Source organism: Phyllobates terribilis, unplaced genomic scaffold (assembly GCF_046119375.1).
Source record: "Phyllobates terribilis strain yellow unplaced genomic scaffold, ASM4611937v1 Scaffold_12__6_contigs__length_324123572, whole genome shotgun sequence".
Classification (NCBI taxonomy): Eukaryota; Metazoa; Chordata; class Amphibia; order Anura; family Dendrobatidae; genus Phyllobates; species Phyllobates terribilis.
This window is the reverse complement of record NW_027362772.1, coordinates 311,413,681-311,440,368: the sequence shown is the minus strand read 5'-3', so window position 1 is coordinate 311,440,368 and position 26,688 is coordinate 311,413,681. Positions and strand designations below refer to the sequence as shown.

General features: G+C 47.3%; 1 protein-coding gene across 4 annotated transcripts in view; it reads right to left on the bottom strand.

Annotated features, from left to right (window-relative positions):
• The window catches only part of FAM118B (family with sequence similarity 118 member B), an 85,272-nt gene that overhangs the window by 38,917 nt on the left and 19,667 nt on the right, over positions 1-26,688 (bottom strand). For 3 of the 4 annotated variants that reach the window (XM_073657406.1, XM_073657405.1, XM_073657407.1), the window contains exons 4-7: positions 24,770-24,997; positions 20,517-20,645; positions 19,997-20,282; positions 17,922-18,619 (exon numbers count right to left, since the gene is read on the bottom strand). In XM_073657406.1, coding sequence (XP_073513507.1) covers positions 17,937-18,619; positions 19,997-20,282; positions 20,517-20,645; positions 24,770-24,997 — 1,326 coding nt within the window. In that variant the 3' untranslated portion in view covers positions 17,922-17,936. Of the gene's footprint in view, positions 1-17,921; positions 18,620-19,996; positions 20,283-20,516; positions 20,646-24,769; positions 24,998-26,688 lie in introns of those variants that run through there. The other variant, XM_073657408.1, reaches the window with a different exon arrangement.

The following is a 26,688-nucleotide window of genomic DNA, read 5'->3' as shown; positions in this document are numbered from 1 at the left end:
GAGGTAACTCAGGATCAGTAACGTAATGTATGTACACAGTGACTGCACCAGCAGAATAGTGAGTGCAGCTCTGGAGTATAATACAGGAGGTAACTCAGGATCAGTAACGTAATGTATGTACACAGTGACTGCACCAGCAGAATAGTGAGTGCAGCTCTGGAGTATAATACAGGAGGTAACTCAGGATCAGTAATGTAATGTATGTACACAGTGACTGCACCAGCAGAATAGTGAGTGCAGCTCTGGAGTATAATACAGGATGTAACTCAGGATCAGTAATGTAATGTATGTACACAGTGACTGCACCAGCAGAATAGTGAGTGCAGCTCTGGAGTATAATACAGGATGTAACTCAGGGTCAGTAATGTAATGTATGTACACAGTGACTGCACAAGCAGAATAGTGAGTGCTGCTCTGTGGTATAATACAGGATGTAACTCAGGATCAGTAATGTAATGTATGTACACAGTGACTGCACCAGCAGAATAGTGAGTGCTGCTCTGGGGTATAATACAGGATGTAACTCAGGATCAGTAATGTAATGTATGTACACAGTGACTGCACCAGCAGAATAGTGAGTGCTGCTCTGGAGTATAATACAGGAGGTAACTCAGGATCAGTAATGTAATGTATGTACACAGTGACTGCACCAGCAGAACAGTGAGTGCAGCTCTGGAGTATAATACAGGATGTAACTCAGGATCAGTAATGTAATGTATGTACACAGTGACTGCACCAGCAGAATAGTGAGTGCAGCTCTGGAGTATAATACAGGATGTAACTCAGGATCAGTAATGTAATGTATGTACACAGTGACTGCACCAGCAGAACAGTGAGTGCAGCTCTGGAGTATAATACAGGATGTAACTCAGGATCAGTAATGTAATGTATGTACACAGTGACTGCACCAGCAGAACAGTGATTGCAGCTCTGGAGTATAATACAGGATGTAACTCAGGATCAGTAATGTAATGTATGTACACAGTGACTGCACCAGCAGAACAGTGAGTGCAGCTCTGGAGTATAATACAGGAGGTAACTCAGGATCAATAACGTAATGCATGTACACAGTGACTGCACCAGCAGAATAGTGAGTACAGCTCTGGAGTATAATACAGGAGGTAAATCAGGATCAGTAACGTAATGTATGTACACAGTGACTGCACCAGCAGAATAGTGAGTGCAGCTCTGGGGTATAATACAGGATGTAACTCAGGATCAGTAACGTAATGTATGTACACAGTGACTGCACCAGCAGAATAGTGAGTGCTGCTCTGGGGTATAATACAGGATGTAACTCAGGATCAGTAATGTAATGTATGTACACAGTGACTGCACCAGCAGAATAGTGAGTGCTGCTCTGGGGTATCATACAGGATGTAACTCAGGATCAGTAATGTAATGTATGTACACAGTGACTGCACCAGCAGAATAGTGAGTGCTGCTCTGGGGTATAATACAGGATGTAACTCAGGATCAGTAATGTAATGTATGTACACAGTGACTGCACCAGCAGAACAGTGAGTGCAGCTCTGGAGTATAATACAGGATGTAACTCAGGATCAGTAATGTAATGTATGTACACAGTGACTGCACCAGCAGAATAGTGAGTGCAGCTCTGGAGTATAATACAGGATGTAACTTAGGATCAGTAATGTAATGTATGTACATAGTGACTGCACCAGCAGAATAGTGAGTGCAGCTCTGGAGTATAATACAGGATGTAACTCAGGATCAGTAATGTAATGTATGTACACAGTGACTGCACCAGCAGAATAGTGAGTGCAGCTCTGGAGTATAATACAGGATGTAACTCAGGGTCAGTAATGTAATGTATGTACACAGTGACTGCACCAGCAGAATAGTGAGTGCTGCTCTGGGGTATAATACAGGATGTAACTCAGGATCAGTAATGTAATGTATGTACACAGTGACTGCACCAGCAGAATAGTGAGTGCTGCTCTGGTGTATAATACAGGATGTAACTCAGGATCAGTAATGTAATGTATGTACACAGTGACTGCACCAGCAGAATAGTGAGTGCTGCTCTGGAGTATAATACAGGAGGTAACTCAGGATCAGTAATGTAATGTATGTACACAGTGACTGCACCAGCAGAACAGTGAGTGCAGCTCTGGAGTATAATACAGGATGTAACTCAGGATCAGTAATGTAATGTAAGTACACAGTGACTGCACAAGCAGAATAGTGAGTGCAGCTCTGGAGTATAATACAGGATGTAACTCAGGATCAGTAATGTAATGTATGTACATAGTGACTGCACCAGCAGAATAGTGAGTGCAGCTCTGGAGTATAATACAGGATGTAACTCAGGATCAGTAATGTAATGTATGTACACAGTGACTGCAGCTCTGGAGTATAATACAGGATGTAACTCAGGATCAGTAATGTAATGCATGTACACAGTGACTGCACCAGCAGAACAGTGAGTGCAGCTCTGGAGTATAATACAGGAGGTAACTCAGGATCAATAACATAATGCATGTACACAGTGACTGCACCAGCAGAATAGTGAGTGCTGCTCTGGGGGATAATACAGGATGTAACTCAGAATCAGTAATGTAATGTATGTACACAGTGACTGCACCAGCAGAATAGTGAGTGCTGCTCTGGGGTATAATACAGGATGTAACTCAGGATCAGTAATGTAATGTATGTACACAGTGACTGCACCAGCAGAATAGTGAGTGCTGCTCTGGGGTATAATACAGGATGTAACTCAGGATCAGTAATGTAATGTATGTACACAGTGACTGCACCAGCAGAACAGTGAGTGCAGCTCTGGAGTATAATACAGGAGGTAACTCAGGATCAGTAATGTAATGTATGTACACAGTGACTGCACCAGCAGAATAGTGAGTGCTGCTCTGGGGTATAATACAGGACGTAACTCAGGGTCAGTAATGTAATGTATGTACACAGTGACTGCACCAGCAGAATAGTGAGTGCTGCTCTGGAGTATAATACAGGAGGTAACTCAGGATCAGTAATGTAATGTATGTACACAGTGACTGCACCAGCAGAACAGTGAGTGCAGCTCTGGAGTATAATACAGGATGTAACTCAGGATCAGTAATGTAATGTATGTACACAGTGACTGCACCAGCAGAACAGTGAGTGCAGCTCTGGAGTATAATACAGGAGGTAACTCAGGATCAATAACGTAATGCATGTACACAGTGACTGCACCAGCAGAATAGTGAGTGCAGCTCTGGAGTATAATACAGGAGGTAACTCACGATCAGTAATGTAATGTATGTACACAGTGACTGCACCAGCAGAATAGTGAGTGCAGCTCTGGAGTATAATACAGGATGTAACTCAGGATCAGTAATGTAATGTATGTACACAGTGACTCCACCAGCAGAATAGTGAGTGCAGCTCTGGAGTATAATACAGGAGGTAACTCAGGATCAGTAACGTAATGTATGTACACACTGACTGCACCAGCAGAATAGTAAGTGCAGCTCTGGAGTATAATACAGGAGGTAACTCAGGATCAGTAACGTAATGTATGTACACAGTGACTGCACCAGCAGAATAGTGAGTGCAGCTCTGGAGTATAATACAGGAGGTAACTCAGGATCAGTAATGTAATGTATGTACACAGTGACTGCACCAGCAGAATAGTGAGTGCAGCTCTGGAGTATAATACAGGATGTAACTCAGGATCAGTAATGTAATGTATGTACACAGTGACTGCACCAGCAGAATAGTGAGTGCAGCTCTGGAGTATAATACAGGATGTAACTCAGGGTCAGTAATGTAATGTATGTACACAGTGACTGCACAAGCAGAATAGCGAGTGCTGCTCTGTGGTATAATACAGGATGTAACTCAGGATCAGTAATGTAATGTATGTACACAGTGACTGCACCAGCAGAATAGTGAGTGCTGCTCTGGGGTATAATACAGGATGTAACTCAGGATCAGTAATGTAATGTATGTACACAGTGACTGCACCAGCAGAATAGTGAGTGCTGCTCTGGAGTATAATACAGGAGGTAACTCAGGATCAGTAATGTAATGTATGTACACAGTGACTGCACCAGCAGAATAGTGAGTGCAGCTCTGGAGTATAATACAGGATGTAACTCAGGATCAGTAATGTAATGTATGTACATAGTGACTGCACCAGCAGAATAGTGAGTGCAGCTCTGGAGTATAATACAGGATGTAACTCAGGATCAGTAATGTAATGTATGTACACAGTGACTGCACCAGCAGAACAGTGAGTGCAGCTCTGGAGTATAATACAGGATGTAACTCAGGATCAGTAATGTAATGTATGTACACAGTGACTGCACCAGCAGAACAGTGAGTGCAGCTCTGGAGTATAATACAGGAGGTAACTCAGGATCAATAACCTAATGCATGTACACAGTGACTGCACCAGCAGAATAGTGAGTACAGCTCTGGAGTATAATACAGGAGGTAACTCAGGATCAGTAACGTAATGTATGTACACAGTGACTGCACCAGCAGAATAGTGAGTGCAGCTCTGGGGTATAATACAGGATGTAACTTAGGATCAGTAACGTAATGTATGTACACAGTGACTGCACCAGCAGAATAGTGAGTGCTGCTCTGGGGTATAATACAGGATGTAACTCAGGATCAGTAATGTAATGTATGTACACAGTGACTGCACCAGCAGAATAGTGAGTGCTGCTCTGGGGTATAATACAGGATGTAACTCAGGATCAGTAATGTAATGTATGTACACAGTGACTGCACCAGCAGAATAGTGAGTGCTGCTCTGGGGTATCATACAGGATGTAACTCAGGATCAGTAATGTAATGTATGTACACAGTGACTGCACCAGCAGAACAGTGAGTGCAGCTCTGGAGTATAATACAGGATGTAACTCAGGATCAGTAATGTAATGTATGTACACAGTGACTGCACAAGCAGAATAGTGAGTGCAGCTCTGGAGTATAATACAGGATGTAACTTAGGATCAGTAATGTAATGTATGTACATAGTGACTGCACCAGCAGAATAGTGAGTGCAGCTCTGGAGTATAATACAGGATGTAACTCAGGATCAGTAATGTAATGTAGGTACACAGTGACTGCACCAGCAGAACAGTGAGGGCAGCTCTGGAGTATAATACAGGAGGTAACTCAGGATCAGTAACGTAATGCATGTACACAGTGACTGCACCAGCAGAATAGTGAGTGCAGCTCTGGAGTATAATACAGGATGTAACTCAGGATCAGTAATGTAATGTAGGTACACAGTGACTGCACCAGCAGAACAGTGAGTGCAGCTCTGGAGTATAATACAGGATGTAACTCAGGATCAGTAATGTAATGTATGTACACAGTGACTGCACCAGCAGAACAGTGAGGGCAGCTCTGGAGTATAATACAGGAGGTAACTCAGGATCAGTAACGTAATGCATGTACACAGTGACTGCACCAGCAGAATAGTGAGTGCAGCTCTGGAGTATAATACAGGAGGTAACTCAGGATCAGTAACGTAATGTATGTACACAGTGACTGCACCAGCAGAATAGTGAATGCAGCTCTGGAGTATAATACAGGATGTAACTCAGGATCAGTAATGTATGTACACAGTGACCGCACCAGCAGAATAGTGAGTGCAGCTCTGGAGTATAATACAGGAGGTAACTCAGGATCAGTAATGTAATGTATGTACACAGTGACCGCACCAGCAGAATAGTGAGTGCAGCTCTGGAGTATAATACAGGATGTAACTCAGGATCAGTAATGTAATGTATGTACACAGTGACTGCACCAGCAGAATAGTGAGTGCAGCTCTGGAGTATAATACAGGAGGTCACTCAGGATCAGTAATGCAATGTATGTACACAGTGACTGCACCAGCAGAATAGTGAGTGCAGCTCTGGGGTATAATACAGGAGGTAACTCAGGATCAGTAATGTAATGTATGTACACAGTGACTGCACCAGCAGAATAGTGAGTGCATCTCTGGAGTATAATACAGGATGTAACTCAGGATCAGTAATGTAATGTATGTACACAGTGACTGCACCAGCAGAATAGTGAGTGCAGCTCTGGAGTATAATACAGGATGTAACTCAGGATCAGTAATGTAATGTATGTACACAGTGACTGCACCAGCAGAATAGTGAGTGCAGCTCTGGAGTATAATACAGGATGTAACTCAGGATCAGTAATGTAATGTATGTACACAGTGACTGTACCAGCAGAATAGTGAGTGCAGCTCTGGAGTATAATACAGGATGTAACTCAGGATCAGTAATGTAATGTATGTACACAGTGACTGCACCAGCAGAATAGTGAGTGCAGCTCTGGAGTATAATACAGGATGTAACTCAGGATCAGTAATGTAATGTATGTACACAGTGACTGCACCAGCAGAATAGTGAGTGCAGCTCTGGAGTATAATACAGGATATAACTCAGGATCAGTAATGTAATGTATGTACACAGTGACTCCACCAGCAGAATAGTGAGTGCAGCTCTGGGGCATAATACAGGAGGTAACTCAGGATCAGTAATGTAATGTATGTACACAGTGACTGCACCAGCAGAATAGTGAGTGCAGCTCTGGAGTATAATACAGGAGGTAACTCAGGACCAGTAATGTAATGTATGTACACAGTGACTGCACCAGCAGAATAGTGAGTGCAGCTCTGGAGTATAATACAGGAGGTAACTCAGGATCAGTAATGTAATGTATGTACACAGTGACTGCACCAGCAGAATAGTGAGTGCAGCTCTGGGGTATAATACAGGAGGTAACTCAGGATCAGTAATGTAATGTATGTACACAGTGACTGCACCAGCAGAATAGTGAGTGCAGCTCTGGAATATAATACAGGATGTAGCTCAGGATCAGTAATGTAATGTATGTACATAGTGACTGCACCAGCAGAATAGTGAGCGCAGCTCTGGAGTATAATACAGGAGGTAACTCAGGATCAGTAATGTAATGTATGTACACAGTGACTGCACCAGCAGAATAGTGAGAGCAGCTCTGGAGTATAATACAGGAGGTAACTCAGGATCAGTAATGTAATGTATGTACACAGTGACTGCACCAGCAGAATAGTGAGTGCAGCTCTGGAGTATAATACAGGATGTAACTCAGGATCAGTAATGTAATGTATGTACACAGTGACTGCACCAGCAGAATAGTGAGTGCAGCTCTGGAGTATAATACAGGATGTAACTCAGGATCAGTAATGTAATGTATGTACACAGTGACTGCACCAGCAGAATAGTGAGTGCAGCTCTGGAGTATAATACAGGATGTAACTCAGGGTCAGTAATGTATGTACACAGTGACTGCACCAGCAGAATAGTGAGTGCAGCTCTGGAGTATAATACAGGATATAACTCAGGATCAGTAATGTAATGTATGTACACAGTGACTGCACCAGCAGAATAGTGAGTGCAGCTCTGGAGTATAATACAGGATATAACTCAGGATCAGTATTGTAATGTATGTACACAGTGACTGCACCAGCAGAATAGTGAGTGCAGCTCTGGAGGATAATACAGGACGTGATTTAGGATCAGTAATGTAATGTATGTACACAGTGACTGCACCAGCAGAATAGTGAGTGCAGCTCTGGAGTATAATACAGGATGTAACTCAGGATCAGTAATGTAATGTATGTACACAGTGACTGCACCAGCAGAATAGTGAGTGCTGCTCTGGGGTATAATACAGGACGTGACTCAGGATCAGTAATGTAATGTATGTGTAACATTCCTGGCGGCGTCCTTGCATGGTGGTCCATCTCCCACTGTGCAAGAGGGCGCACTTGATCTCCTGTCCAGAATGTCTCTCTGGCTTCCCTCCATGCTGTCTGTTTGTGTCTGTTTCTGCTGCTTAAGGGCGGCGCCCGATCACTTCCTGCCTTTTGTACCTGCTGTGGGTCACACCCCTTGTGCGTCCTCAGCCTATTGCTGCCTGACACTTGGTATATAGCTCAGCAGCTCCCTTCTATCCCTGCCTGAGCATAGTGTTTCCTTCAGTGTGTGCTTGCACTCTGAAGGTGCCAGGTCCCGTCTCTTGTCTCCTGCTTTTTGTATCAGTTCCCGTGTCTGAACTGTGTCCTGTATGTCTCCTGCTTTGCGGTATCAGCTCCCGTGTCTGAACTGAGTCCTGTATGTCTCCTGCTTTGCGGTATCAGCTCCCGTGTCTGAACTGAGTCCTGTATGTCTCCTGCTTTGCGGTATCAGCTCCCGTGTCTGAACTGAGTCCTGTATGTCTCCTGCTTTGCGGTATCAGCTCCCGTGTCTGAACTGAGTCCTGTATGTCTCCTGCTTTGCGGTATCAGCTCCCGTGTCGGAACTGAGTCCTGTATGTCTCCTGCTTTGCGGTATCAGCTCCCGTGTCTGAACTGAGTCCTGTATGTCTCCTGCTTTGCGGTATCAGCTCCCGTGTCTGAACTGAGTCCTGTATGTCTCCTGCTTTGCGGTATCAGCTCCCGTGTCTGAACTGAGTCCTTTCTGTGTTCTCTTGTCTGTCCTGTCTGAACACGCTCCTAGCCTGTTCCTCTCGCCTTCTAGTGGCCGATTTCCTAGACCCGCTCCTGTGTCTGGTCTGTCCTGTCTGAACACGCTCCTTGCCTGTTCGTTCCGCCTCTCTGGGGGCCGTATTCCCAGACCCGCTCCTGTATCCCTCTGCAGTGTCGGTCTCCTCCGTACACTCAGTTCCAGTCTGAACTCTCTCCTATCCTTTACCTGTTTTGCCTCTATGTCCGTTCCCTTCCTTTTTCTGCAGAGTCTGAACTCGTACCTAACTCCTGCTTGTTGTCTCTGTACTCCCGTTTGTGAGTTTGTGGTCCACTCGCTACTTCACTGCAAGTACCCTGTGGGTGTCTGGCTCTGTCTTTCCCTTCCTGTCTGTTCCGTGTGAACAGAGCCCTGTCCTCCCTGCTCAGCCTTGTCTGCACTCTAGCTGTGCTTGCCTGTAACCCTCTGCCTGTATTGTTCCTGAGTCCCGGTGTGTACTGGGTCCTATCCCGCCTGTGTTCCTACCTGCTAGTGCCTCCCTGTCTGCACTCTAGCTGTGCTTGCCTTTACCCCCCTGCCTGCATACCCGCCTGCCTGCATACCAGTCGTACCTGCCTTTACCCACCAGTCTGTGTGCCAGCCTACCAGCCTGTTCCTGTATTCCCCTGTGTGGGTCAACAGCCGTGTCCGGGGTCTGTCCTGGAGTAGCACCTGGTCCCTCTGCTCGGTTCCTCCTTGGTGCACTGGTGTCGTATGCCGTCGTGCGACCCTGGTCGGATCGGATGAATACTTAGTCACGCCCCTCCAGGCATTCACTCTCCGGCACGGTCCAGTGGAATCACTACCAATCACACGCACACGCCGCTTAGCCCGGGCGTGTGCATAACAGCATGCTCAGGCCATGGTTCCCGTTGAGCCCCACGGCCTTCGCTCTTTGAGAAGTTTTTCCAGCGAATTCATGCATTAAAATAAAATAAATAAATTTTTTTCCCCCTTTAGCGGAGTTCCAGGCGAATTACGCACCCGTCCAGATGGATCTATCAGCCCTCGTTCCCGCGGATCCGCTACGTTATTATGGGGATCCTAGACAAAGTCGTGCATTTGTGGAGCAATGCATGCTACACTTCAAGTTCTACCCTCTATGTTTTCCCACCGATCGGGTTAAGGTGGCATTCATTATGTCTTACCTGGCGGGTGATGCCTTGGAATGGATCAACCCCCTATATGAAACACAGGATCCGATCCTCCTGGACCTAATGGCCTTCCTGGTGGCCTTTCTAATGGTCTTCGATGATCCTAACCCGGAGGCTCCTGCTGAAGCTTCACCTCCCAATATCCCGGAGCAGCCCCAATGGGTAATGTGTGTGGGTAGCGCAATAGTCCTCCAGCCCAATGAGACTACTGCCCACCCAGAATCCTCACAGGGTGACTACGCTTTCCGGAATACTTCTCCCAACCTCAAGAGGCAGTCCAGACATGCTAGACGTAGAGGCAAGCCGTCACGCCAGGGTCTGTCCTCCCTGAGACCTCCTGACCCCAACCTTGAAGTCCCTACTGAAGCTTCATCTCCCTGTATCCCGGAGAAGCCCCAACGGGTAATGTGCGTGGGTAGTGCACCAGTTCTCCTGCCCGAAGAGACTTCTGCCCATCCAGACTCCACACAGGAGAACTTCCTGCACCCGGCATCAGATGCTTCACCCACTTTAACCGGTGTGCATGTCCAAGGATGCTCCAAAGCTGTGGTTACCTCAGAGTCTGTGCACCTCTACTACCTGGCGGAGGACCCCCTGTTGTCTCCTGAATCCTCCGGGATACCACTCGATGACAAATGGAGAGAGAATCCTCTACACCCGGTACTCAATACTTTGTCCGCTTCGTCCTGTGAGCCTGACAATGGGTACCCCAAAGTGGTAGTTACCTCCGAGTCTCTACACCCCTCCGACCACGCGGAGGATCTCCAGTTGTCTCCTGAACCCTTCGGGGTGCTACCTGGTAGCGAAAGGACAGAGACTCTCCTATACTCTGTACCTGATACCTCGCTCGCTTCGTCCAGTGAGTCCAACCTAGTGTACTCCGAAGCAGAGGTTACTCCTGAGTCTCTACACCCCTCCGACCAGGCGGAGGACCTCCAGTTGTGTTCAGAACCCTTCGGGGTGCCACCTGGTGGTGAATGGACAGAGACTTTCCTATACTCGGTACCTGATACCTCGCTCGCTTCGTCCAGTAAGTCCAACCTAGTGTACTCCGAAGCAGAGGTTACTCCTGAGTCTCTACACCCCTCCGACCAGGCGGAGGACCTCCAGTTGTGTTCAGAACCCTTCGGGGTGCCACCTGGTGGTGAATGGACAGAGACTTTCCTATACTCGGTACCCGATACCTCACCTGCTTCCTCCAGTGAGTCCGACCTAGTGTACTCTGAAGCAGTTGTTTTCTCTGAGCCTCTGCACTCTTCTGACCCGGCGGAGGACCTCCAGTTGTTTCCTGAATCCTCCGGGATACCACCAGATAACAAAGAGACAGTGACTTTTCCTCATTATGTACCTGATAACCCGTCTATTTTTTCCTGTGAGCTTGACAAGATGTACCTCGAAGCAGAGATTACCCTCAAGTCTCTGTCCCCCTCCAACCCAGTGAACGACTGGTCCTCGAATTCCCTGCGGAAGATTCTGGCAGGCCTGAAGAAGAGGGGGCGTAAGGGGGGAGGTACTGTAACATTCCTGGCGGCGTCCTTGCATGGTGGTCCATCTCCCACTGTGCAAGAGGGCGCACTTGATCTCCTGTCCAGAATGTCTCTCTGGCTTCCCTCCATGCTGTCTGTTTGTGTCTGTTTCTGCTGCTTAAGGGCGGCGCCCGATCACTTCCTGCCTTTTGTACCTGCTGTGGGTCACACCCCTTGTGCGTCCTCAGCCTATTGCTGCCTGACACTTGGTATATAGCTCAGCAGCTCCCTTCTATCCCTGCCTGAGCATAGTGTTTCCTTCAGTGTGTGCTTGCACTCTGAAGGTGCCAGGTCCCGTCTCTTGTCTCCTGCTTTTTGTATCAGTTCCCGTGTCTGAACTGTGTCCTGTATGTCTCCTGCTTTGCGGTATCAGCTCCCGTGTCTGAACTGAGTCCTGTATGTCTCCTGCTTTGCGGTATCAGCTCCCGTGTCTGAACTGAGTCCTGTATGTCTCCTGCTTTGCGGTATCAGCTCCCGTGTCTGAACTGAGTCCTGTATGTCTCCTGCTTTTTGTATCAGTTCCCGTGTCTGAACTGTGTCCTGTATGTCTCCTGCTTTGCGGTATCAGCTCCCGTGTCTGAACTGAGTCCTGTATGTCTCCTGCTTTGCGGTATCAGCTCCCGTGTCTGAACTGAGTCCTGTATGTCTCCTGCTTTGCGGTATCAGCTCCCGTGTCTGAACTGAGTCCTGTATGTCTCCTGCTTTGCGGTATCAGCTCCCGTGTCTGAACTGAGTCCTGTATGTCTCCTGCTTTTTGTATCAGTTCCCGTGTCTGAACTGTGTCCTGTATGTCTCCTGCTTTGCGGTATCAGCTCCCGTGTCTGAACTGAGTCCTGTATGTCTCCTGCTTTGCGGTATCAGCTCCCGTGTCTGAACTGAGTCCTGTATGTCTCCTGCTTTGCGGTATCAGCTCCCGTGTCTGAACTGAGTCCTGTATGTCTCCTGCTTTGCGGTATCAGCTCCCGTGTCTGAACTGAGTCCTGTATGTCTCCTGCTTTGCGGTATCAGCTCCCGTGTCGGAAATGAGTCCTGTATGTCTCCTGCTTTGCGGTATCAGCTCCCGTGTCGGAACTGAGTCCTGTATGTCTCCTGCTTTGCGGTATCAGCTCCCGTGTCTGAACTGAGTCCTGTATGTCTCCTGCTTTGCGGTATCAGCTCCCGTGTCTGAACTGAGTCCTGTATGTCTCCTGCTTTGCGGTATCAGCTCCCGTGTCTGAACTGAGTCCTGTATGTCTCCTGCTTTGCGGTATCAGCTCCCGTGTCTGAACTGAGTCCTTTCTGTGTTCTCTTGTCTGTCCTGTCTGAACACGCTCCTAGCCTGTTCCTCTCGCCTTCTAGTGGCCGATTTCCTAGACCCGCTCCTGTGTCTGGTCTGTCCTGTCTGAACACGCTCCTTGCCTGTTCGTTCCGCCTCTCTGGGGGCCGTATTCCCAGACCCGCTCCTGTATCCCTCTGCAGTGTCGGTCTCCTCCGTACACTCAGTTCCAGTCTGAACTCTCTCCTATCCTTTACCTGTTTTGCCTCTATGTCCGTTCCCTTCCTTTTTCTGCAGAGTCTGAACTCGTACCTAACTCCTGCTTGTTGTCTCTGTACTCCCGTTTGTGAGTTTGTGGTCCACTCGCTACTTCACTGCAAGTACCCTGTGGGTGTCTGGCTCTGTCTTTCCCTTCCTGTCTGTTCCGTGTGAACAGAGCCCTGTCCTCCCTGCTCAGCCTTGTCTGCACTCTAGCTGTGCTTGCCTGTAACCCTCTGCCTGTATTGTTCCTGAGTCCCGGTGTGTACTGGGTCCTATCCCGCCTGTGTTCCTACCTGCTAGTGCCTCCCTGTCTGCACTCTAGCTGTGCTTGCCTTTACCCCCCTGCCTGCATACCCGCCTGCCTGCATACCAGTCGTACCTGCCTTTACCCACCAGTCTGTGTGCCAGCCTACCAGCCTGTTCCTGTATTCCCCTGTGTGGGTCAACAGCCGTGTCCGGGGTCTGTCCTGGAGTAGCACCTGGTCCCTCTGCTCGGTTCCTCCTTGGTGCACTGGCGTCGTATGCCGTCGTGCGACCCTGGTCGGATCGGGTGAATACTTAGTCACGCCCCTCCAGGCATTCACTCTCCGGCACGGTCCAGTGGAATCACTACCAATCACACGCACACGCCGCTTAGCCCGGGCGTGTGCATAACAGTATGTACACAGTGACTGCACCAGCAGAATAGTGAGTGCAGCTCTGGAGTATAATACAGGATGTAACTCAGGATCAGTAATGTAATGTATGTACACAGTGATTGCACCAGCAGAACAGTGAGTGCAGCTCTGGAGTATAATACAGGATGTACCTCAGGATCAGTAATGTAATGTATGTACACAGTGACTGCACCAGCAGAATAGTGAGTGCAGCTCTGGAGTGTAATACAGGATGTAACTCAGGATCAGTAATGTAATGTATGTACACAGTGACTGCACCAGCAGAATAGTGAGCGCAGCTCTGGAGTATAATACAGGACGTGATTTAGGATCAGTAATGTAATGTATGTACACAGTGACTGCACCAGCAGAATAGTGAGTGCAGCTCTGGAGTATAATACAGGATGTAACTCAGGACCAGTAATGTAATGTATGTACACAGTGACTGCACCAGCAGAATAGTGAGTGCAGCTCTGGAGTATAATACAGGATGTAACTCAGGATCAGTAATGTAATGTATGTACACAGTGACTGCACCAGCAGAACAGTGAGTTCAGCTCTGGAGTATAATACAGGATGTAACTCAGGATCAGTAATGTAATGTATGTACACAGTGACTGCACCAGCAGAATAGTGAGAGCAGCTCTGGAGTATAATACAGGATGTAACTCAGGATCAGTAATGTAATGTATGTACACAGTGACTGCACCAGCAGAATAGTGAGAGCAGCTCTGGAGTATAATACAGGACGTGACTCAGGATCAGTAATGTAATGTATGTACACAGTGACTGCACCAGCAGAATAGTGAGTGCAGCTCTGGAGTATAATACAGGAAGTAACTCAGGATCACTAATGTAATGTATGTACACAGTGACTGCACCAGCAGAATAGTGAGTGCAGCTCTGGAGTATAATACAGGTTGTAACTCAGGATAAGTAATGTAATGTATGTACACAGTGATTGCACCAACAGAACAGTGAGTGCAGCTCTGGAGTATAATACAGGATGTAACTCAGGATCAGTAATGTAATGTATGTACACAGTGACTCCACCAGCAGAATAGTGAGTGCAGTTCTGGAGTATAATACAGGATGTAACTCAGGATCAGTAATGTAATGTATGTACACAGTGACTGCACCAGCAGAATAGTGAGAGCAGCTCTGGAGTATAATACAGGACGTGACTCAGGATCAGTAATGTAATGTATGTACACAGTGACTGCACCAGCAGAATAGTGAGAGCAGCTCTGGAGTATAATACAGGACGTGACTCAGGATCAGTAATGTAATGTATGTACACAGTGACTACACCAGCAGAATAGTGAGTGCAGCTCTGGAGTATAATACAGGTTGTAACTCAGGATCAGTAATGTAATGTATGTACACAGTGATTGCACCAGCAGAACAGTGAGTGCAGCTCTGGAGTATAATACAGGATGTAACTCAGGATCAGTAATGTAATGTATGTACACAGTGACTCCACCAGTAGAATAGTGAGCGCAGCTCTGGAGTATAATACAGGATGTAACTCAGGATCAGTAATGTAATGTATGTACACAGTGATTGCACCAGCAGAATAGTGAGTGCAGCTCTGGAGTATAATACAGGATGTAACTCAGGATCAGTAATGTAATGTATGAACACAGTGACTGCACCAGCAGAATAGTGAGAGCAGCTCTGAAGTATAATACAGGACGTGACTCAGGATCAGTAATGTAATGTATGTACACAGTGAGTGCACCAGCAGAATAGTGAGCGCAGCTCTGGAGTATAATACAGGATGTAACTCAGGGTCAGTAATGTAATGTATGTACACAGTGACTGCACCAGCAGAATAGTGAGTGCTGCTCTGGGGTATAATACAGGATGTAACTCAGGATCAGTAATGTAATGTATGTACACAGTGACTGCACCAGCAGAATAGTGAGCGCAGCTCTGGAGTATAATACAGGACCTGATTTAGGATCAGTAATGTAATGTATGTACACAGTGACTGCACCAGCAGAATAGTGAGAGCAGCTCTGGAGTATAGTACAGGAGGTAACTCAGGATCAGTAATGTAATGTATGTACACAGTGATTGCACCAGCAGAATAGTGAGTGCAGCTCTGGAGTATAATACAGGATGTAACTCAGGATCAGTAATGTAATGTATGTACACAGTGACTGCACCAGCAGAATAGTGAGAGCAGCTCTGGAGTATAATACAGGACGTGACTCAGGATCAGTAATGTAATGTATGTACACAGTGAGTGCACCAGCAGAATAGTGAGCGCAGCTCTGGAGTATAATACAGGATGTAACTCAGGATCAGTAATGTAATGTATGTACACAGTGACTGCACCAGCAGAATAGTGAGTGCAGCTCTGGAGTATAATACAGGATGTAACTCAGGATCAGTAATGTAATGTATGTACACAGTGACTGCACCAGCAGAATAGTGAGTGCAGCTCTGGAGTATAATACAGGATGTAACTCAGGATCAGTAATGTAATGTATGTACACAGTGACTGCACCAGCAGAATAGAGAGTGCAGCTCTGGAGTATAATACAGGAGGTAACTCAGGATCAGTAATGTAATGTATATACACAGTGACTGCAGCAGCAGAATAGTGAGTGCAGCTCTGGAGTATAATACAGGATGTAACTCAGGATCAGTAATGTAATGTATGTACACAGTGACTGCACCAGCAGAATAGTGAGTGCAGCTCTGGAGTATAATACAGGATGTAACTCAGGATCAGTAATGTAATGTATGTACACAGTGACTGCTCCAGCAGAATAGTGAGTGCAGCTCTGGAGTATAATACAGGAGGTAACTCAGGATCAGTAATGTAATGTATATACACAGTGACTGCAGCAGCAGAATAGTGAGTGCAGCTCTGGGGTATAATACAGGAGGTAACTCAGGATCAGTAATGTAATGTATGTACACAGTGACTGCACCAGCAGAATAGTGAGTGCAGCTCTGGGGTATAATACAGGAGGTAACTCAGGATCAGTAATGTAATGTATGTACACAGTGACTGCACCAGCAGAATAGTGAGTGCAGCTCTGGAGTATAATACAGGATGTAACTCGGGATCAGTAATGTAATGTATGTACACAGTGACTGCACCAGCAGAATAGTGAGTACAGCTCTGGAGTATAATACAGGATGTAACTCAGGATCAGTAATGTAATGTATGTACACAGTGACTGCACCAGCAGAATAGTGAGTGCAGCTCTGGAGTATAATACAGGAGGTAACTCAGGATCAGTAATGTAATGTATGTACACAGTGACTGCACCAGCAGAATAGTGAGTGCAGCTCTGGGGTATAATACAGGATGTAACTCAGGATCAGTAATGTAATGTATGTACACAGTGACTGCACCAGCAGAATAGTGAGTGCAGCTCTGGAGTATAATACAGGAGGTAACTCAGGATCAGTAATGTAATGTATGTACACAGTGACTGCACCAGCAGAATAGTGAGTGCAGCTCTGGGGTATAATACAGGATGTAACTCAGGATCAGTAATGTAATGTATGTACACAGTGACTGCACCAGCAGAATAGTGAGTGCAGCTCTGGAGTATAATACAGGAGGTAACTCAGGATCAGTAATGTAATGTATGTACACAGTGACTGCACCAGCAGAATAGTGAGTGCAGCTCTGGAGTATAATACAGGAGGTAACTCAGGATCAGTAATGTATGTACACAGTGAGTGCACCAGCAGAATAGTGAGTGCAGCTCTGGGGTATAATACAGGAGGTAACTCAGGATCAGTAATGTAATGTATGTACACAGTGACTGCACCAGCAGAATAGTGAGTGCAGCTCTGGAGTATAATACAGGATGTAACTCAGGATCAGTAATGTAATGTATGTACACAGTGACTGCACCAGCAGAATAGTGAGTGCAGCTCTGGAGTATAATACAGGAGGTAACTCAGGATCAGTAATGTATGTACACAGTGAGTGCACCAGCAGAATAGTGAGTGCAGCTCTGGGGTATAATACAGGAGGTAACTCAGGATCAGTAATGTAATGTATGTACACAGTGACTGCACCAGCAAAATAGTGAGTGCAGCTCTGGAGTATAATACAGGAGGTAACTCAGGATCAGTAATGTAATGTATGTACACAGTGACTGCACCAGCAGAATAGTGAGTGCAGCTCTGGAGTATAATACAGGAGGTAACTCAGGATCAGTAATGTATGTACACAGTGACTGCACCAGCAGAATAGTGAGTGCAGCTCTGGGGTATAATACAGGAGGTAACTCAGGATCAGTAATGTAATGTATGTACACAGTGACTGCACCAGCAGAATAGTGAGTGCAGCTCTGGAGTATAATACAGGAGGTAACTCAGGATCAGTAATGTAATGTATGTACACAGTGACTGCACCAGCAGAATAGTGAGTGCAGCTCTGTTTCTCTCTCAATAATGTTAGTTGATGAAATAATCAGAGATTAATTATTAAACCTTTTAATAACCAGAAACTAAAAATGTTCATATTCTATTAATAGAAAAAAGTTTCAACTAAGTTCATGATGCTTTTATTTCCGGCTTCTCTTCGCAGGTTTCGGTCTTAGGTCTGAGCTATAGTTTAAGGCACTAGGAGGCGCTGTTCTGGTCCGCATTGAGTAGCGGTACTGAGGAGGAGATAACGGGGTGGAGCCGGCTGACAGTCTGGCTGTTGTTTCCTCGGGTGCTGCCCCCTCCTGGTCGCACAGGGCTTGTGCCTCCCTCTGGTCGGCGCTCTGCTGGATCGCTAGGAGGTGTAAGCTTGCGGTCAGTTTGCTGATGTTGGTGTTGATGTGAGCGAGCAGATGGTTTCTCTCCGTCTCCACCTTCAGGATCTTCCTGAACACGGCGCTGTTCCTGTCGGCGCCGGTGGCGAGCTGGCACAAGTCCAAGTGTAAGGCGTTCACCTTGGTCATTATCCCTTTCCGCAATCCTTCCTGCGCGGCTGTGAAGCTCCGGAGCTGCTCCTCCAGCGCCCAACGTCCATGGCTGCGGTGCAGTGACGGCTGCAGCTGGGGAAATGATTTTTGGTGACAATTGGTGCATGGTGGATCCGAGGACTGAGGCATCATGGGAAGTGCGGGCGGCAGGACGCCATGTTCTCGATCAGTCTGTGTACACCTGTCTCTTCTGGGGTCCTCATGGAAAAATGGCAGAAACTGACGGCTGGCCTGGAATGATTCCTCCGCTTCGTAGTTTTGGCCACGTGATTGACCTAAAACGGGAACGTGGAGACGTTAAAAGTCTTGTAAGGTCGTTGGTTTGGGGGAGGGGACGGCGGAGTCGGGTTTTTCAAGGTTAATGCAGACTTTATATACAGATATGGTCGCCAGTACGGCTTGCATGGGGACGTCACCCTCACGGTGGCTCAGTGGTTAGCACTGTACAGTATATTGGGCAGCACGATGGCTCAGTGGTTAGCACTGTACTGTATACAGCGCGGAGGGGAGCACACGCCCTCCGCGCGGAGGGGAGCACACGCTCAGGTAATGGCCGTGTCTGCATCGTCACTTACAGACGTGAATCTTTACCGGATGAGCTGAGATTTGTTTCCAGACTTGGCTTTTCTGTTAATCTCTGATCTAATACTTCATTGTATGACCTTTATTTCTGATAGCAGCTTTACGTCTATGCGGCATGGGGGCGGGGTCACCTGACATCGGACCCCTGCGGACAGATATTGATGCCGTCCACATATTCTCCATCAGTCTGAGCTCTGGGGATCGGCCGGCCTCTCCATAACATTGGTCTGGAGCCGGGATGTCGCCCGCTTGATGGGGTGTTTGGAGTCGTTGTCCCCGTTTCTTCTTCAGCATTAGACCACCCCCGGAGGCTTCTTTGCCATTCTTGTGATTTTAGGATCTATTTGGATGGTGGTATTTCTTTTCTTACCACGTGTTTCGGGTGTTATTTGCCATTTTAAAGCATTGGAAATCTTTTCAGCTGAGCAGACGATTATTTCCTGCACTCGTCTATATGTTTTCTCCAATCAACTTCTTGATAACAGTTCTTTCCCCTTCAGTAAAATGTCTGGAACGACCCATTTTACTCACTGAACAAAGGCTAAAGCCAGCAGGTACGACATGTGCTGCCTCCCTCTTTATAGAAGGGCCATGATTGACACCTTGACACTTGTTTCCTCACAGAATGAATGACCTCACTAATAAGCTCCACACTGCTATTAATTAGTACACCCCCCTTTCATTGAATAAATCAATTACACACAGTTAGCAGCGTGTATGTCAGCAATTTTTTTACCACGTTGTATGATCTTTTCTGCCAAAAACAGCAATTAAACAGATTAGTGATGTCAGACTGCTGGTATTTTGCACATAACTGTATATACTTATATTATATATATATATATATTTTTTTTTTATAAATTATATGAGGCCTGTGAGAACTCAGAGAACAAATTCTTCTACTTACACCCTGTATTATACTCCAGAGCAGCACTCACTCTTCTGCTGGTGATCATCGGATACTGTTAAATCTTAGAATTGCAGAGTAAGGCGCCGGTCCCTGTGGTTTGGGCATTAATCGCCTGTACCCGGCACCGCGTGGAGGTGCAGAGCTGCAGCGCTGTCCGTACCTGTGCGGCCCTTTGTGGAGATTTCGTTTGCGAGCCTCTCGAAGTATTCGGGGAGGTCGGAGTACTCGGTGCCGTAGGAGATGACCTTTATCCCCTTGTCCAGCATGTTCTCCCGCAGCTTCTTGAACTCGTCCACGTCCTCCCTGCGGACCAGCATAAAGTGCTCCAGGTCAGACTTGTGCTTCACTGCCTCCAGGAACAAAGCCTGGAACGTGGTGTCATCCACGGTGCGGCCGCAGCCCAGGAACACAAAGGACTTGGTCTCGTACAGTTTCTGGATTTCTCTCTGTGGCACAAAGAAAAGAAAGAGGCAAAGTAACAGTGAGAAATAACAAGAGATACACAGGGCATGTACTACTACAACCAGGAACGATCATGTAGTGGGGAAGCAGCACAGAGTATGTCAGGAGACATGTACTCTGATCTGGCAGGAGGTAGCTGCAGACAACATGGATGGTGTGGGGTGCTGGCAGCACAGAGTGTTTCAGCAGAGGAGAGGTTATGCGCATTGTGAGCTCACCATGACCTCGGTGTTCCTGAGGACGTTCTGGTACCCGGCCGGGTGCAGGACGATGCCGCTGGGGTTGGTGTAGACGCCGTGTATGTGCAGGACGCTCAGCTGCTTCTTCTCCTGAGCCCATTCCAGTACCTGTCAGAAGACAAGACGAGGCGTTACAGGCCGGGCGCGGCTTATAATGAGCCACCGACTAGAGACATAAGCCCCAGAAATACCCCCAGACCCGGGCGCCCAATATATCATCCTCCTAAGCACCCCTACAGCCCCGGCCGATGCAATATAACCATTATATAATCCCCAGACACATCCCGATATACTGTAGAGTTCAAAATAATAGCAGTGTGTTCAAAAACACGAGTTACGCACAGAATCTTTCTACCAGTTGTTATTTCTGAGCATTGGGAACATCCAGTATTATACTCCAGAGCTGCGCTCACTATTCTGCTGGTGCAGTCGCTGTGTACATACATACATTACTGATCCTGAGTTACATCCTGTATTATACTCCAGAGCTGCACTCACTATTCTGCTGGTGCAGTTACTGGGTACATACATTACATTACTGATCCTGAGTTACATCCTGTATTATACTCCAGAGCTGCACTCACTATTCTGCTGGTGCAGTCACTGTGTACATACATTACATTACTGATCCTGAGTTACCTCCTGTATTACACTGCAGAGCTGCACTCACTATTCTGCTGGTGCAGTCACTGTGTACATACATTACATTACTGATCCTGAGTTACATCCTGTATTATACTCCAGAGCTGCACTCACTATTCTGCTGGTGCAGTCACTGTGTACATACATTACATTACTGATCCTGAGTTACATCCTGTATTATACTCCAGAGCTGCACTCACTATTCTGCTTGTGGAGTCACTGTGTACATACATTACATTGCTGATCCTGAGTTACCTCCTGTATTACACTGCAGAGCTGCACTCACTATTCTGCTGGTGCAGTCACTGTGTACATACATTACATTACTGATCCTGAGTTACATCCTGTATTATACTCCAGAGCTGCACTCACTATTCTGCTGGTGCAGTCACTGTGTACATACATTACATTACTGATCCTGAGTTACATCCTGTATTATACTCCAGAGCTGCACTCACTATTCTGCTGGTGCAGTCACTGTGTACATACATTACATTACTGATCCTGAGTTACATCCTGTATTATACTCCAGAGCAGCACTCACTATTCTGCTGGTGGAGTCACTGTGTACATACATTACATTACTGATCCTGAGTTACCTCCTGTATTATACTCCAGAGCTGCACTCACTATTCTGCTGGTGCAGTCACTGTGTACATACATTACATTACTGATCCTGAGTTACATCCTGTATTATACTCCAGAGCTGCACTCACTATTCTGCTGGTGCAGTCACTGTGTACATACATTACATTACTGATCCTGAGTTACCTCCTGTATTACACTGCAGAGCTGCACTCACTATTCTGCTGGTGCAGTCACTGTGTACATACATTACATTACTGATCCTGAGTTACATCCTGTATTATACTCCAGAGCTGCACTCACTATTCTGCTGGTGCAGTCACTGTGTACATACATTACATTACTGATCCTGAGTTACATCCTGTATTATACTCCAGAGCTGCACTCACTATTCTGCTGGTGCAGTCACTGTGTACATACATTACATTACTGATCCTGAGTTACATCCTGTATTATACTCCAGAGCAGCACTCACTATTCTGCTGGTGGAGTCACTGTGTACATACATTACATTACTGATCCTGAGTTACCTCCTGTATTATACTCCAGAGCTGCACTCACTATTCTGCTGGTGCAGTCACTGTGTACATACATTACATTACTGATCCTGAGTTACATCCTGTATTATACTCCAGAGCTGCACTCACTATTCTGCTGGTGCAGTCACTGTGTACATACATTACATTACTGATCCTGAGTTACATCCTGTATTATACTCCAGAGCTGCACTCACTATTCTGCTGGTGCAGTCACTGTGTACATACATTACATTACTGATCCTGAGTTACCTCCTGTATTACACTGCAGAGCTGCACTCACTATTCTGCTGGTGCAGTCACTGTGTACATACATTACATTACTGATCCTGAGTTACATCCTGTATTATACTCCAGAGCTGCACTCACTATTCTGCTGGTGCAGTCACTGTGTACATACATTACATTACTGATCCTGAGTTACATCCTGTATTATACTCCAGAGCTGCACTCACTATTCTGCTGGTGCAGTCACTGTGTACATACATTACATTACTGATCCTGAGTTACATCCTGTATTATACTCCAGAGCAGCACTCACTATTCTGCTGGTGGAGTCACTGTGTACATACATTACATTACTGATCCTGAGTTACCTCCTGTATTATACTCCAGAGCTGCACTCACTATTCTGCTGGTGCAGTCACTGTGTACATACATTACATTACTGATCCTGAGTTACCTCCTGTATTATACTCCAGAGCTGCACTCACTATTCTGCTGGTGCAGTCACTGTGTACATACATTACATTACTGATCCTGAGTTACATCCTGTATTATACTCCAGAGCTGCACTCACTATTCTGCTGGTGCAGTCACTGTGTACATACATTACATTACTGATCCTGAGTTACCTCCTACCTCCAAAATCTTTCTACCAGTTGTTATTTCCAGCATTGGGGACGTCGCTCACTGTTTTCTAATTCACAACATGAAGAGAAATGTAGATAATTTTTAATACTTTACAGAAAATAATGAAAAATTAACATTGTTCTGTTCTAATAAACAGCAGTGTCTGCATTTGTCTTTACAAACTCGCAATATGTCTCTTCTTTTTTTGAGGATTTAGCATTCCTGTGAATCACTAATCTAATATTTAGTTGTTACCCACAGTTTTTTAGAACTGCTTCACATCTATGTTGCATAGAGTCAACCAACTTCTGGCCCCGGTCACCTGTTATTCCAGCCCAGGATGCTTTGACTACATCACACAATTTTTGGGCATTTTTTGTCTTTGCCTCAGAAACTGCATTTTTGATGTCACCCCACAAGTGTCCTATCGGATTAAGGTCTGGGGATTGGGCTGGCCACTCCATAACCTCTATTTTGTTGGACTGGAACCACGATTTTACTCGTTTATTGGTGTGTTTAGGGTTGTTGTCTTGCTGAAACTCCCATTTCCAGGGTACATCCTCTTCAGCGTAAGGCAACATGACCTCTTCAAGTATTTTATTATATGCAAACTGGTCCATGATCCCTGGTATGCAGTAAATAGGTCCGACACCATAGTAAGAGAAACATGCCCATATCATGATGCTTCCACCATGCTTCACTGTTTTCAGGGTGTACTGTGGCTGAATGCAGAGTTTGGGGGTCGTCTGATGAACTGTCTGTGGCCGTTGGGCCCAATAGAACAATTTTGCTTTCATCAGTCCATAAAATGTTTCTCCATTTCGCTTTAGGCCAGTTGATGTGTTCTTTGGCAATTTGTATCCGCTTCAGTACATGTATTTTTTTTTTTTTAACAGTGGGACTTTGCGGGGACTTCTTGCTCAGAGATTAGCTTCACACAGGCGTCTTCTAACTGTCACAGTCCTCACAGGTAACTGGAGACTGTCTGTGATCCTCCTGGAGCTGATCATTGGCTGAGCCTTTGCCATTCTGCCTTTTCTTCCATCCATTGGAATGGCAGTCTTCCGTTTTCTTCCACGTTTCTCTGGTTTTGCTCTCCATTGTAAAGCATAGGCTGTTCAGCTAAAATTATATCCAATCATTGTCTGCTCTTCTTTATAAGTTTTACCCTCTCCAATCAACTTTTTAATCACAGTACTCTGTTCTTCTGAACAATGTATCAAACGACCCATATTTCTCAGGCTTTCAAGGAGAAATGCATGTCCAACATGTGCTGACTTCACCCTTAGATAAGGGCCCCCTGATTCACACCTGTTTCTTCACAGAATGATTGACTGCACTGATTGACCTCCACACTGCTATTATTGTGAACACCACCACCCCCCGTACAATTAATTATTCAGATACACGGACTCCAGATCATGAATGCGGAGTCTGGGGGTTTTCGTACAATCTACTGCACCAACTGGGAAATTGTCTGACATGTGGTGATATAATCTATATCAAAAACAGGGATTAATCTGGTTAGTTGGACTGCTGGTATTGTGGACACTACTGTATAATCCCCACACCCGGGTATAATCCCCAGTCTATAATCATACGGCAGCCGGGATTCACCTTCTTCTCGTCGGTGAGGTCTAGGGATTCCAGTTGTTTTTTCTGATGAGCGGCGTAGATCTCCAGCAAGTTGTCAAAGTTTGTTGTGAGGACCAGCGCGCCGTGCTCCATCAGCTGCAGCACGGACTGGAGGAGCTGCTTCCCCGAGTCCTCCATCTTTGACTCCAGGTCATCGAAGACTTCATAGAGACAGTCCTTGAAGAAGGTGGAGCGGACATTGCTGGTGCGCTGCGAGAAAGGAACGAGAGCAACAAGAAACAGGTCACTAATAGACCGCAAGACGGGAGATCCCAGATCACATGATCGCCCCCAACGTGCGGCACGGACCGGTGACCCCTGAGATCACATGATCGCCCCAGTGCACGACACTGACCGGTGACCCCTGAGATCACATGATCGCCCCCAGGGTGCGGTACTGACTGGTGACCCCTGAGATCACATGATCGCCCCCAGCGTGCGGCACTGACCGGTGACCCCTGAGATCACATGATCGCCCCCAGCATGGGGCACTGACTGGTGACCCCTGAGATCACATGATCGCCCCCAGCGTGCGGCACTGACCGGCTACCCCTGAGATCACATGATCACCCCCAGTGTGCGGCACTGACCGGTGACCCCTGAGATCACATGATCGCCCCCAGCATGGGACACTGACTGGTGACCCCTGAGATCACATGATCGCCCCCAGTGTGCGGCACTGACCGGTGGCCCCTGAGATCACATGATCGCCCCCAGTATGGGGCACTGACTGGTGACCCCTGAGATCACATGATCGCCCCCAGCGTGCGGCACTGACCGGTGACCCCTGAGATCACATGATCGCCCCCAGCGTGCGGCACTGACCGGTGACCCCTGAGATCACATGATCGCCCCCAGCATGGGGCACTGACTGGTGACCCCTGAGATCACATGATCGCCCCCAGCGTGCGGCACTGACCGGCGACCCCTGAGATCACATGATCACCCCCAGTGTGCGGCACTGACCGGTGACCCCTGAGATCACATGATCGCCCCCAGCATGGGACACTGACTGGTGACCCCTGAGATCACATGATCGCCCCCAGTGTGCGGCACTGACCGGTGGCCCCTGAGATCACATGATCGCCCCCAGTATGGGGCACTGACTGGTGACCCCTGAGATCACATGATCGCCCCCAGCGTGCGGCACTGACCGGTGACCCCTGAGATCACATGATCGCCCCCAGCGTGCGGTACTGACCGGCGACCCCTGAGATCACATGATCGCCCCCAGCGTGCGGCACTGACTGGTGACCCCTGAGATCACATGATCGCCCCAGTGCACGACACTGACCGGTGACCCCTGAGATCACATGATCGCCCCCAGGGTGCGGTACTGACTGGTGACCCCTGAGATCACATGATCGCCCCCAGCGTGCGGCACTGACCGGTGACCCCTGAGATCACATGATCGCCCCCAGCATGGGGCACTGACTGGTGACCCCTGAGATCACATGATCGCCCCCAGCGTGCGGCACTGACCGGCGACCCCTGAGATCACATGATCAACCCCAGTGTGCGGCACTGACCGGTGACCCCTGAGATCACATGATCGCCCCCAGCATGGGACACTGACTGGTGACCCCTGAGATCACATGATCGCCCCCAGCGTGCGGCACTGACCGGTGGCCCCTGAGATCACATGATCGCCCCCAGTATGGGGCACTGATTGGTGACCCCTGAGATCACATGATCGCCCCCAGCGTGCGGCACTGACCGGTGACCCCTGAGATCACATGATCGCCCCCAGCGTGCGGTACTGACCGGCGACCCCTGAGATCACATGATCGCCCCCAGCGTGCGGTACTGACCGGCGACCCCTGAGATCACATGATCGCCCCCAGCGTGCGGTACTGACCGGCGACCCCTGAGATCACATGATCGCCCCAGTGCACGACACT